The sequence below is a fragment of the Anabrus simplex genome, chromosome 2 (genome assembly GCF_040414725.1).
Source record: "Anabrus simplex isolate iqAnaSimp1 chromosome 2, ASM4041472v1, whole genome shotgun sequence".
NCBI lineage: Eukaryota > Metazoa > Arthropoda > Insecta > Orthoptera > Tettigoniidae > Anabrus > Anabrus simplex.
This window is the reverse complement of record NC_090266.1, coordinates 908338735-908353856: the sequence shown is the minus strand read 5'-3', so window position 1 is coordinate 908353856 and position 15122 is coordinate 908338735. Positions and strand designations below refer to the sequence as shown.

The 15122-nt window shown below is 40.0% G+C and overlaps 1 protein-coding gene across 9 annotated transcripts in view; it reads left to right on the top strand.

Annotated features, from left to right (window-relative positions):
* The window catches only part of LOC136864547 (serine-rich adhesin for platelets), a 709539-nt gene that overhangs the window by 282594 nt on the left and 411823 nt on the right, over positions 1-15122 (top strand). For all 9 annotated transcript variants that reach the window (XR_010859329.2, XM_067141675.2, XM_067141673.2 and 6 more), the window contains exon 4: positions 4927-5286. Coding sequence is in view for 8 of the 9 variants with exons in the window: in XM_067141675.2 (XP_066997776.2) it covers positions 4927-5286 (360 nt within the window). In the remaining variant the exon portion in view is untranslated. The remainder of the gene's footprint in view (positions 1-4926; positions 5287-15122) is intronic.

The following is a 15122-nucleotide window of genomic DNA, read 5'->3' as shown; positions in this document are numbered from 1 at the left end:
CACTGCTCACTAAATATTCCAATATCACATGAATTATTATTATATCCAAATTATATTTAAAAAAATATCTTCACAAAAAAAGTAGTTATATTATTTATTTATTATTATTATTAATAAAAAAAAAATTTTCGCCTGTAATACGGTAGTCCACTCTTAATATGTTTGACGCATAACCCCTTTCACAAACTCGATTTATTCTGGCACTAAACACTCCAGATATGATTTACTTGGAAATTATATTAATCGCATCTCACAAATTTAACAACTTCACTATGAAATATGACCATATTAATTACAACAAAACACAACTGGTATGGCGAAGCTGGATTTTCCTTCCATGTCATTACATAGCTCGTTAAAATGATAAAACAGAAAACACATATCGGGTCTTATTTAACTATCATAACCAAAATCAAATGTAAAGAAACTTATTGACTACAAAGAAATATGAATGCATGCATGACTTAACGTACTACACTATATATACAAATTTACATCTCCAACAAACTGAATACATAAAAGACCCGATTATTTACATTATTATTATTTACTACTGTCCGTGCTACAAATTTAGGATGGGGTCGTTAAGCGACCCATCTTGTTACAGAAGGTAACCAAGTATAATCAAATTATTCCCATTTTTCCCATCACGATAACATTTCCCAAATATTATTTACAATTTAGTACTCATCTTAGTTATCGGTATTCCATTACAGCTTTGCAGATGAGAGGCTCCTCCGGCCCCTCTCTGCGTTTTACTACTCCATTCTTGATGGCGTAGTTCCACAAAAGATTTCCTGGCACATTACCATTTTACACTGATATCTTGATTACCACAAACCTTCACCATTTACAACGTTAACACTGAATACTTTAACTTGGATACAATAAATTACTATCCTAGACCCAAGAATTTAATATTTACACTATTTAATCTTCGTCCAACTACCGCACAATGGACCTGGACACGTACGACGAGGTGTCAACTTTTACGCCCGTCGCGATACGCCCGATTCATACGGCATTCTTGACGTGTTCATGATATCGGTTCGATATAGCAAAGTACAGGCTACTATTCCCTGAAAGTACTGTTCGTCACACAGTCTGTTATGTACGTACTTATGGTGATATACTTTATACTACTCTCTTGCAGTGTAATTACTTTACATCACTGATATTCATAAATGACAAACACTGTCCTACGTTAACTATTTCTAGTTCATTTTGCTTGAGCGCGATCACATTTTACAAACACTGGCGGATGCTCGCGCCATTAAATGACTGTACATCCGTAGAATTCTAAGTTATCGGCGACCAACAGTTCAGCTCCCGATATTCAATTCAAGTGTACCGCGACCGTCAATTCAGCTCCCGAGATTCACTTCAAGTGTCCTGCGACCGTCAATTCAGCTCCCGATATTCACTACAAGTGTGCTGGCGAGGATCCCTTGCCCCGTATATATGGATGAAGCCTTTTTCCCGCGGATTCGTTGACGTCATACCCCTGAGGGAGGGGGTAGATTTTTAATATCGGTGCTTGCACTCCGAATTGGAAGTTAAAATTTACATTAAATTAATCCACTCCGCTAGCATATCTGCTGGATTAAATATGAACTCCTGGTGATCACAGATTTAGGAGATACGGGTGGATTTAGCTCCTCACATTTCGCGCCTTCGGTAGCGTCCCTTACAACGTGGTCTTCTTTCAGCCAATGACATTCAAGCTGTCTGGTTTCCAAGAAATCCAGCCTCCAATTTATTTAATTTGCCAATAATTATTGATTATTTTTCCATGCGTGACATCTAATAAATTCATTACATCCATCCGTGTACTCACAATAATTTATTACTGATTACTTTTGTAGTTACGAAAATATCTCGTCCATCATTCCTTAAGATGGTATCCCTGAGCCTTCCATTAAATTTTTACGATTGGCCGGCAAGCGGTCACGTGATTTAACTCTCCACCTGCTCGAACTTAGGCCAGCGAACGTACACGCAGCCGCTGTAATTTTCCACGAGCTCCCGGAATTTCCGTCCTGCCAAAAATATCCCAAGGTATTACTCATGTGGTGAGTTTCCTTTGTATGGTTCTCCCCCTTCTCTTTCTGACTAAGACTTATTTGTGGACTCTGTATTTCCTTGTTCGCCAACTAATGAGATTCCCTGCTGTGAAGTAGCTAAAAGTTGTCGTGTCGAGCTAATCCGTCAGGCTCCAGTCTGTCGTCCTTCCTTCGCTCCGATTTCGACATTACATAAGCGAAATATTTTCAACTACACTTCTGTATTTCAATAAATGTACCGTATATTATTTTATCAATCAAATCATGACTGACTATGGGCCTAAGTCACTCAGGTTCATCATAATATAATAATGGCAATTCCATGTTAAGTTTTTTTATTACCGTACGATAGTGTAATATATATCTCACAAAAAAGTAATATCTCAGAAACTAGAGCTGCTAGGCAAAAATGAATGGCATATTTGAATTCAGGGCATCAAATTCATATAAAATCAGCTCAAAAAGCCCTGGCACCAAAATCACTGTTGACCAGTGAATCAATAGTGTAAGAGAAAATTGGAAAAAAAAAAAAAAAAAATCTCTTCTGGTCTTGCTATAAACCCCCAGTCTGTTCAGTGATTTTTAAATGCTACGTATATCGAAACCTGCTTCTGGATAAGTGAACTCTAAATATGGAGTTTAGTCGAGATCTATTCAGCCGTTTACCTGTGATGGTGCAATAGGCAGAGAGACAAGCAAACGAAGAAACAGACAGACAGAGGCAAAAACTATAAAAAGTAGCGATACTATCTTGAGTTGATCCAAACCGGATAATTATATCAAAATATGGCAAAATAAATGATATTACAGACAGCGACCCCCTTCAACTTCATTTATAAGATGACATTAAAAGTAATCCTGAAGAGGGATCTAAGAAATGTTGAACATTACAAACAGCAAAAACTCTTAATTAGAAGATACTGTTTATGTGTGGTTCACACAAAAAGAATTGTGGGTTAACCAATATCAGGACCTCTTGTTTGTGAAAAAGCTCTTCAGTTCAACAAAAAATTGGGTGGATTGCTTGATTTCAAGGCCAGGTCAGGGTGGTTGAAAAACTTCAAATTACGGCATGGCATAAGAGAACTTACAATTCGAGGAGAAAGCTGTTTGGAGATCTGAATGCTGCAGAATTATACAAAATTAAGTGTGCCACGTTTGTTTCTAAACAAGGTTACAGAGGAGATAACGTTTGTAATGCAGTTGTTGCAAAAATAAATTTATACCAAATGTCAAAGCACGCTGTCAAAAGAACATAAAACAGAGAAAGATTTTTTTAAATCCTAGATAATGCCCCCACACATCCTTTATTTGAAGGTCTAAGAACTAATATTTGGAGATGCCTTTTTCTAGTTTCATTTTTATTTTTATTATTATCATTTCATTGATGACAATTTCCAAGTTCACTTCTTACTGCCTATGGATCAAGACATTATTAAAAAAAAAAAAAAGTTGCTGTTGCTAGCAGGGCCTGATGATGATTATGATGATATGAGCTGTACAAAAACCTTAACTTTAAGGACTTTGTTTGTATGGTTGCTGATGCTTGGGATAAATTGACAGAGGAAAATTTTAGAAATAGATGGAAAAAGTTGTAGCCTGTAGGTATAGAAGCAGGAGAAAATGAGGAAGGGGAATGTATAAGATGAAGATTTAACTGAAGTTACGACTCTCATTAATGCTATACCCACCTTTGAAAATTGTGATGACAATGCTAATGAATGGTTGAATATTGACCTAAATGACTTGGCTACCAAATTTTTATCTACAACAAAATTCTGACTGCTGTAACAGATAGTGAAGCACCTGTGAATGAAGACTACGAGATAGTTGAAAGTCATGATGAAAATGCCATAGGTCTACTCATGCTGAAGATTTTGATACTTGTTTGTAGTAGGCCAGTTGATATCTTTAATACAGTATGTATTTAAAATTAGGTTTCTGTGTTATTTTGCTGTACGTTTGGATCATCAGTGCTCTGCCATAATTCGTTATGTTGGGTCTTTTTGTCCCTGCTTTTGACCAGAGTTTTGAAGAATAGTTTGTAAGTCATTTAAATATGGAATCAGGTCAGGGGGCACTACGTGTAGGGGGCTTGTCCTTTTCCCCTGGCCTTCCATAGATACTGTAAAGGTTTATGGTAAATAATGAATGAATGAACTTGGAGATAAGTGAGAGAAGGGTGGAAAATGGGAAACTCTTGTCACCATAGTCTTCATGTAGTTTTATTGCAGTGAGTGGTGCCCCTATGGTACACTGATATTTAAATAGGACTGTTATCATTCATACTCTTGTGGGTGGAGAAGACAGTGATGTCACCTTTGACCCCTTTTACAACAGTTACATCATTGTCATCTTATCAGTGGAATATTGAAAATTATCTTTCATCTCTTGTCTTTTGGAGATGCCTCTGTCTAGTTTTGTTCATCATCATCATCATCATCATCATCATCATCCAGATCCTTGGCTGAATGTTAAGCATGCTGGCCTTGGCTCTGGAGACGGGTGTTTTAGTTCATCTTAATACACTCGCCTTCATCTACACACAACACAACCCACCATTCTACAAACCACAACAGAAATAAGCAGTAGTGAATAAATCCCTTGGTATAGGGTTGTCATCAGGAAGGGCATCCAATCATAAAGCAAGGCCATATTTACGTCAGTATAATTTGGAAAAGGGCCAGATATATCATCATCATCATCATCATCATGTTGGTAATTTTTTTACTGTGGTTATGTGGCTAAACATGTATTTTTGTGTTATTTGTTTTGTTTATTTAATTTTCACTGGTGCAGCTAATTCTGTTATACTTCATTATGGTTATAATACACATGATAAAAGCATATTGTTATTGCTTAGGATTCTTCGGATGAGGATGGATTGACGCGTAGAAGACTGTCCCGACGTTCACGTTCCCTCTTGGGTACTCGCAAAAAGACACGTTTGATGTCTTCTTCAAGTGTACAGGATGAAGATGGTTATACTAGTAATGAGAGTGAAGATGATGCAGCTGATACAGGCCAGTCTTCTGTGTTGATGGGTAGAAAGAACCAAATATCAAATATCAAAACAAATAACAAAAGTGGCAGAGGTAGACCTCGAACACTTGCAGTGGTTACTCCTCCATCGCCTCCACCTACAATATTGGGTGATAAGTTGCCAACATCTAATGAGATAAATGATACCAGTAAAAATGAAACCAGTGATGTTCAAATAAAGGTAAGTTTGTGTACTGATTAGCATGCATGAAACAAAAATTATTGCTTAAATGTAATATACTATAACTCAAAAAAAGGAATGTGTTCATGGTATTGTCTGAGTTCTTCCTCATAGGTACACTTTTCTTAGAAGCAGTTGAACCTTAGGTATAATGTTTGTTTTAGGTATCCACATGGCTGTATCTACTAAAAATAGGTATGATATTAAATGCAAGGAGCATAAAATTCCATGCACTCATACTTTTTTGAGTGTATTTCATTATTTTCAATTGTTTCCAACTGGAAATCCTAGTATTCTGACCTTGAAATATGTTTATCTTTATTTCATTTGATTTTGAGGTTTAGATAGTGTTATCTGTTGAACGGAACCCCTGCAAGACTTTTTTTACTCATCAATGGTTCTTAATGGCGAATGTTGAAATACCAAAGACCAGATCTGATAGCAAGGCCTGTTGTTATCACTAGTTCAAATGAGTGAAAAGCCAGCTGTTCATTTTTTAATCATTCATTTAATTTAGGTCTATAGAACTTGGCTTGATATAAATTATACAGAATATCAATATTGATGGCTATACACTCAGAGTAAATGGCGACTATCTCCTTGCTCTTGGACAGCATGGTTACGATAGCATTATTTAGTCTGAAAAAATCCAATTATCGAATGCAAATTCAATGTGAAATAGACAAATTTTGCCAATTAGGGCCTAAGTCTGTTGCTGTTATTTTTAGATAAATAGCTTTTATAAAACAGTTGTCCTTGGAATTTCATTTAATGGAATGTTGTGATCGCCTATCAGGTAATCAAACGAAGGTAGAATTAAAGCAGTAATTTTACTGACGTGTGATTAGTGGTTCGTTGTGTGGGTTACATTTGTCATGTCCTATTCTTGAACCATGGGCAACAGCTGAATGGCATGGTAAGTGGTCCTGAGAGTTGGGATACAAGTTGCTGTGAAATGGGACTGGGCATCTTCGACATATTCTGAGTCACGGCCCTCCTTGTGCTCAGGAGGCAAGGGCTATACAATCCACCGTGGTCCATAACCTGTTAGAGGAGAGATCCTCTCTGGGAGTATGTGTAACGAGGGTAGCATCCTGCTTCGCAGAATTTTTACCGAGCACACTCAGGATATTTTAAGCAAGTTTCGGACATATGGGATAAACTGAATCCTACTACCATTTAACAGGCGAGGGACTCCTAGAAAACATCTTGGCGAACAAATTGGAATTCGATGAAAAGCTAGAACTCGCTGAGTCGGCAAAGAGCATGCATCTGAATTTGTTGGGAGTAAATGATATTCGGGTAAGGGGAAATAACGAGGAAGAGATAGGAGATTTTAAGTGTTCTTGACAGGTGTTGAAGGGAAGGGCCGAGTGTAGTGTAGGACTGTTCATCAGGAATATTATTGCACACAACATAGATTCTGTTAAGCCCGTAAATGAGCAAATCATGTGGATAGATTTGGCAGTCGGAGGAATTATATGCAATGAAAATTGTCTTAGTGAATTGACCATGTGAGGAGGCAGATGAGGATGAAGTTGACAAGTTTTATGAAGCTTTGAGTGACATCATAGTCAGGGTCAACAGTAACGATAGTATAATACTAATAATGGGCAATTTCAATGTGACAGGTGGAAGGATATGAGAAGATGATGGGTAAATGTGGGGAAGATATGGAAGATGATAGAAATGGAATGCATTTACTGAACTTCTGTGGTAGTATGGAATTAGCTGTTACGAATGCATTCTTCAAGCATAAGAAAATTCACTGTTGCATATGGGAGGGTAGGGGAATCAGATCCATAATAGACTGTATCCTAACCGACTTCGAATTCAGGAAATCTATTGGGAATATGTGGGGTTTGAGGATATTTTGATTAAACAGACCACTGTCTGATCTGTAGTGATCTAAGTCTCTCTAGGCCTAGGATAGAGAAAGTGAAATTTGTCTGCAGACAAATAAGGGTAGAAGATCTGCAGGACGAGGAAATCGGACAGAAGCACATCGATATGATTAGTAGCGACACTCTAATTTCTTGAATGAAATGGTGCTGAATTCTTGAGTAAAAAGAGAAGACATTCTTTAGTAGCGAGCTAAAATTCTTGAGTAGGAAACAAATAGTCTTGGGTAGAAAAGACAAATTCTTTGATAATGTGGATATTATGGAAATACACTGACTGACAGTGACAATGCAACACCAAGGAGGAGTGGTTCGAAAGGGATGAAAGTTGGGGAAAAAACAGAGTCGGCACGGACGAATAATTGATGTTTATTTCAAACCAATATGCAGGTTACACAATGCGCACGGCATCGACTCAGTAGGATGTAGGACCACCGCGAGCGGCGATGCACGCAGAAACACGTCGAGGTACAGAGTCAATAAGAGTGCGGATGGTGTCCTGAGGGATGGTTCTTCATTCTCTGTCAACCATTTGCCACAGTTGGTCGTCCGTACGAGGCTGGGGCAGAGTTTGCAAACGGCGTCCAATGAGATCCCACACGTGTTCGATTGGTGAGAGATCCAGAGAGTACGCTGGCCACGGAAGCATCTGTACACCTCGTAGAGCCTGTTGGGAGATGCGAGCAGTGTGTGGGCGGGCATTACCCTGCTGAAACAGAGCATTGGGCAGCCCCTGAAGGTACGGGAGTGCCACCGGCTGCAGCACATGCTGCACGTAGCGGTGGGCATTTAACGTGCCTTGAATACGCACTAGAGGTGACGTGGAATCATACGCAATAGCGCCCCAAACCATGATGCCGCGTTGTCTAGCGGTAGGGCGCTCCACAGTTACTGCCGGATTTGACCTTTCTCCACGCCGACGCCACACTCGTCTGCGGTGACTATCACTGACAGAACAGAAGCGTGACTCATCGGAGAACACGACGTTCCGCCATTCCCTCATCCAAGTCGCTCTAGCCCGGCACCATGCCAAGCGTGCACGTCTATGCTGTGGAGTCAATGGTAGTCTTCTGAGCGGACGCCGGGAGTGCAGGCCTCCTTCAACCAATCGACGGGAAATTGTTCTGGTCGATATTGGAACAGCCAGGGTGTCTTGCACATGCTGAAGAATGGCGGTTGACGTGACGTGCGGGGCTGCCACCGCTTGGCGGCGGATGCGCCGATCCTCGCGTGCTGACGTCACTCGGGCTGCGCCTGGACCCCTCGCACGTGCCACATGTCCCTGCGCCAACCATCTTCGCCACAGGCGCTGCACCGTGGACACATCCCTATGGGTATCGGCTGCGATTTGACGAAGCGACCAACCTGCCCTTCTCAGCCCGATCACCATACACCTCGTAAAGTCGTCTGTCTGCTGGAAATGCCTCCGTTGACGGCGGCCTGGCATTCTTAGCTATACACGTGTCCTGTGGCACACGACAACACGTTCTACAATGACTGTCGGCTGAGAAATCACGGTACGAAGTGGGCCATTCGCCAACGCCGTGTCCCATTTATCGTTCGCTACGTGCGCAGCACAGCGGCACATTTCACATCATGAGCATACCTCAGTGACGTCAGTCTACCCTGCAATTGGCATAAAGTTCTGACCACTCCTTCTTGGTGTTGCATTTGCTCTGTCAGTCAGTGTAAAAATGCAGGCAGTATTTTTATATTGTAACTGCAAAATGATCACTACAAAAGACAGAAATTGCAAACATTAAAGACAAAAAGTATATTTACAAACTTTACCTCCCTGCTATCTTCATGCTTTACATTCATAATTATTGTAGGATGACAGCAAGTCCAAGTTTGTCATTGTGTGATTAGTTCTGAAATTGGTTAACACACAAGAAAAGTTTGAAAAGAATCTTTCACAATTTATCTTTGACACTGAAACTCACAGTACCATCAAGAAAGGGTTGATGATCCTTTCTCATTGCCTGAAGAACGTCTTCCACCGATATTTTAGAGTTCTTTAGAATATTCTGAAGATCCATATATGCGAGCACCCCTTCATCAATGGGAATAGCCTTCAATGATGGTATTTTGCTGAATAGGGTCTTCAGTTTGTCTCCTGCTGCAGGCGGTGACAACACATTCTGCCTGTAGAAGTGCTGAGACACTGGCTTCAAAAATGTATGGGCCGGGTCCTACACCTCAGGTTGTCCAACTTTGTATGCATATGGCCTGTTGCCATTTTTATTTCCTCCATCGCTCTGCCCCTAAGATTATCTTTCAGAGCATACAACTCTTCCTGGACTCTGTTGCTGAAAATTCCTGCAGCAACCCCTTGTAAAACTCTTCTTCAAATTCTGAAGTTCAGGATACACTTCTGCAGCAATTGGTTTGGAGTTTGTCTCCAGTCTGAGCAATAGAGGTTTCATCACCGATACTATTGATTTAATGAAAAAAGCTTGCACATAAAGCACTTGTAACTCCAATTCTGTTATATTCTACAGATATGAAGATGCAGTGGTGAACGATTCTTTTCCATCATTGGATTGGGAAAACTCGAAAGGAATGGCTTAGTTATCTGCCAGCCACTCAACTGCTTCCAGCCAGGAATTCCACCTTGTGGCAACAGGAATTGGAAACATCCCCACCCCCCCACCCCCCAATTCTTTCTCCTTCAGGAACTGTTGGAAAGAATGCCGTATCTTTCTGGCATGGAGAAATATTTGCTTAACGGAAACGACTAATTTGTTTAGGGATGACAGACATTCTTTCACCACAACACTGACCAGATTGGCCTTATTGAATAATAAGCATTGAATATCAAGAGAGTCATCTGGCAAGAGGAGTGATAACTCAGCAAAACACGAGGCACGAGGTCATGTATTTGGCTGACAAGGGGACATTCCCTACTCGTCACCACCGATTTCGCTTAAATTTATAGAACATGCAGGGCTTGGCTAGAAATGAAAGTACCCAAAGTGGGAGCTCCAGATGGCCAAGCATATAGAAAATAAAAATAAAAATGTTGACGCGGCTCTTGCACCGTACAAGCCACTTACGTTACTGCACACGCCGAGCAGTTGTTGGCGTAGCGGTAAGAGCTTGGACTAGTAATTCGATGGTCGTGGGTTCGACTCCCCGTGTGGAGAACATTTTCCTGAATTTATTTTAATTTATTTTACTTACTTATATGCAAAAGGCATATAGGAAGTCATTTTTTTAATGAATGCACAACTGTAGAAAATTTGGAATGGCGAACTTTCCCGACGTGTTCAAACAGAAATTCTTCTTTTTTCTCCTTTATTGGCTATCTCCCCTCCTTCGGGAATGTGCCATAAATGTGAATAGTCATTTCACTGTAAGATTCGTTTTCACCTGACAAGTGAAGGTTGCTCCTGGCGGCTGTACACAAACAATAAAATTTTGGCGGGGGTAGACAATGACAATGAAATCCCAAACATTTTACTTTTTGAATGCCTTTTGCGCATAAACAAGTAAATAAAATTAATTATTCACCTGTTTGCATAATTGGAAAATGAATAACATAAAAGTTGACAAAGAAAACAGTCTCCACACGAGGAGTCGAACCCAAGACCATCGAATTACCAGTCCGAGCTCTTACCGCTAGGCCAACAACTGCTCGGCGTGCGCACTAACGTAAGTGGCTTATACGTGCGAGAGCCGCGTCAACATTTGTATTTTTATTTTCTATACGCTTGGCCATCTGGAGTTCCCACTTCAGGTACTTTAATTTCTAGCGAAGCCCTGCATGTTCTATAAATTTGAGTGAAATCGGTGATGACGAGTAGGGAATGCCCCCTTGTGAGTAAGTTACTAAGGCCACAACTTAGTCAAAGTTCACTTTTGTCTCCCGCAGTGCCTCTGTAATTGTTCGAGCTCTCGTCTGTCCATTCACTGCCTTCACCGAAGTGACTGCTATCGCATACTGCTCCTGTGATGTGGAAGGCTCCATTGTGGACAGCAGAACAATGAAAATTTGCCTGCCCATCTTGTCAGTTGTTTCATTACACATGGCAGCAACTTGTTTGTTCTGTATGGCTATAATACCCTCTTCCTTCCTCGATTTTGCCAAGAGAGGCAAATATTCCCTATGTTACTTCCTGGAAGGTCTCCACTGCCTACAACATTCTACTTCTGAAAGCTGACTGATCTGCCTTTTTTTTTTTTTTTTTTTTTTTTTTTTTTTTTTTTTTTTGCTTAACGTCGCACCGACACAGATAGGTCTTATGGCGACGATGGGACAGGAAAGGGCTAGGAGTAGGAAGGAAACGGCCGTGGCCTTAATTAAGATACAGCCCCAGCATTTGCCTGGTGTGAAAATGGGAAACCACGGAAAACCACTGTAGTGAATTGATACTTTCCGACTCATCGGGTACTCCTAGGAAACAGATTAGTAAAATGGCATGGTTTTTGCCCTGGGAGTCGCCACTATTCAACCGCCTCCCCACCGAAAAGGGGCGGAGAGTGTTCACGGCTCACGGCAGTCTGCGGCTTGGTCATTCCAGCTCTGGAACTTTGGACTGTTAGATCGGCAGCTTAGTCCTGTTCATTAAAAGTGAGAGAATGTGTGGTTTTTCATTTGATCGAGAATTTCATATGAAAGCATTGCTTTTTTGCGCCATTCGTACTGACGTCATTGTAATGCATGTTTATTTCAGTTGGGAAAACCACTAAGACAGTCTTTCTGAGGATATAAAAAGGCAGATGGAGAGTGGGTGTCTACCATTATAATGAAAGCTCCCCAACCTGATTGTGACTGATGGTATGCAAACGTTTCTACCATTACAGTGAAAATTCCCTAACTCAGTCTTCTTATGAGAAAAGATGTTTGGTGACTTCCCCGTCGCGTTTCTAGGGTAACGTTAAGAGCTATGCAATTTCATACAATCTTGTTCACAACGTGTACACTACCTAACCTAGAATTCTGTATATAATGTAGAATTCCGTAGCGAAGCAGGGTATATCAGCTGGTATATTACAAATATACAATGTGTGCTGTCACACATGCCTAACATATCAAATCAAATCAAATCTTGAAGTTTCATTAATTTTACACCTTGGGCTAGCGTGCTCGCACCACGCACCTGGCTTTACTTTGTTAACACCTTCAAACGTAGATGAGTACATTTCACTTTCCAGCACACTGGACATTGCAGTGGGGATCCCTAACCTTAAGAAAAGATGTGATTTAATGCACAAAGAGGAAACAAGAACTAACCTGACTGTACAATATAAACACGCTGAGTGGTAAAATATCTTACAAATATATACACCTCGAATCATGAGCGACCTCATGAGCACAACAGAACACTGTGGGTCAGAACCACACACAATAAAATCACAAAAATGGCAAATATGCACAATCAAAGAAACTAAAACATGATGTCATATTTTCCAGGTCTCACCAAGAAAGCATGTGACATTCACGCAACTCTCATTCACTCAAAGCCTCGATGGAAAAATATAAGGAAACGTAATTTTACACTTTAAGCAACACATCTTATTCAACATAGGTTCCTGAAATAAATAATATGACACAAATGTTCCTCAGTGCGGTAATATCACAAAAGAAAAACCAAATGAAACGTCGCGATATAAAAATCTCGTCTACTACAACACGTAATGACTTGGACAAAAACCAATACAATCACGAAGTATAAGCCACTAAAATAAAAGTCTCCTCCGTAGACAAACATATCATCCTCACCAACACACGGCAGAATGACTCAAAAGTGGAGATTCAGTCTCCCAAAATAATGCAGCAATCATCAGAACACAGGGTCCAACCCTCTAAACATGCTGCTCAAGTCTACCTGAGGCAAGTCACACATACATGAACAATACAGGCCTTTCAAATGAGGAACGCGTCCTCTTACTCAAAATCACACTAAGCCGTATCACATGTCCTAAAGTTGCCGAAACTGAATAAGTACTGTATATAAAATGACGCCGTCTAACATTCGCTCGCATGAAAGGAAACAAGACTGCACTAGTCACAAATCGAAGCACTCGCGCTCGTAAAGCTAAACTTGAATGATAAAGTGGCCAACTCTGTAATATTTGCGTTTGACAGCATGCTTATGCGATTGCTGTGAGTTGAGAACTGTCTGACCAGGACAAATGCCTGCTCTTTTACATTGTGCAGCTGTGTTAACTTTCTTTCCCTCCTGATAAAATTGCATTTCTTTACGGTGGAATAACTTTTAACTCTTTGGACCGATTTTAATGACATTTAAACGTGTTGACGTTGAAATCACAGGCTACGAGATGGTGTAGGTCATTATTTGATATCTCCATGGGATAAAAAGTTAGTAAAAGTATTTCTCATATGTTCTAAAGCAATCGTGCATTGTTCACGTGATCATTAGGTCAGTCTCCAACGTGGAAGACCTGATGTAGATGGCTCGCTGTTTGCCTCCCTGAGCCGGGCTGTTGCAGTTAGTTGATGTTACAAAATAATGTTCCAGGCCATTAATGGTTCCTGGTACAATATAGTTCACAAAGCATTCTTGAGATGGCAGGAAAATTGACATTCAAAATTGTTAGGTATAGGGATACAAGAAATAGTGATAATTACAGTCATCACAAATTCATTTTTATTTGGGACCGGTTTTGGCAATAGGGTATGCCATCATCAGCCTAGGAATTAAGACAAAGACATTGGACATAGAGTACATTACATTTCTTAAAATTATGAATTCCTTTTTAAAATGGACGTGCTTGAACTGAATTACTTTACATACGTACAAGGGTTTTTATAATGGTACATACGACCCATATTGTTCTTACAGTGTGAATAAAAAGCTCATTACACTTTTGTAATTTTAACTATACAAACATTTTGGTGTACACCTGTCTATATTCAATTTTTATGATAACCCTTGTACATATGTAAAGTAATTCAGTTCAAGCACGTACATTTTAAAAAGTATTGTTAATAATTTTAAGAAATGTAATGTACTCTATGTCCAGTGTCTTTGTCTTAATTCCTAGGCTGGTGATGGCATACCCTATTCGCCAAAACCAGTCCCAAATAAAAATGAATGTGTGATGACTTTGTAATTATCACTATTTCTTGTATTGAATAGGTGGATCCCCATACCTAACAATTTTGAATGTAAATCTCGATTCAATACAGGACCTAAAAATGAAATTTTTGACACTAGATGGCAGGAAAGGACGTGATATCTTCTAAAGCAGCTTCCTTGAAACTCAACAGAGCACATTTCCTGTTCTATCCCTGATCGATATGAGTGAAAAGCAAGACATATCAATCAGTTTCGTATTAGTTTTATGAAACATAGATGGAAGGAAAGTACACAACTTCTCGATTCATTAGGTGAAGAAAGATCCCACCAAACTAGTGGTGCGTGTGTAATAGGCATCCTAACCTTCGCCTGCACCGGCTGTTCGTGATACGTCGAACCGGCTGAGTGAGTACAGTCCATCATACATACAGTGAACGTTTAGCCAGCTTGGGTAGTTAATATGTTAAGACCACCATCCAGCCAAATAATATGATATGATAATGTTATTCAAGAGGAGGCTTCATACAGGTGTATGCACCACAGACAGGGAACAAAGAGGAGGATACTGAGGAATCCCTGGAGAAACTAGAAGAGGAGATAACTGATGTGGAAGTGATCGTAATGGGAGACTTAAATGCAAAGATGGGAAACAAAAGACATGGAAAGGAAGAAGTAATCAGACCATATAGATATCAGAAAAGGGATGAAGAAAGAGAGAAAATAGTTTTGTTTTGTGAGAGGAATGGAATGATTGCGGCCAATACATGGTTTCAGAAGAAAAACAGCAGGGAAATTACAAGAAATGGCTGGGTGACAGAAGAATAAAATCAGTGATTGATTACTTTCTGGTGGAAAGGAAAAATCGCAGACAGTTCGTAAAAGGCACGAA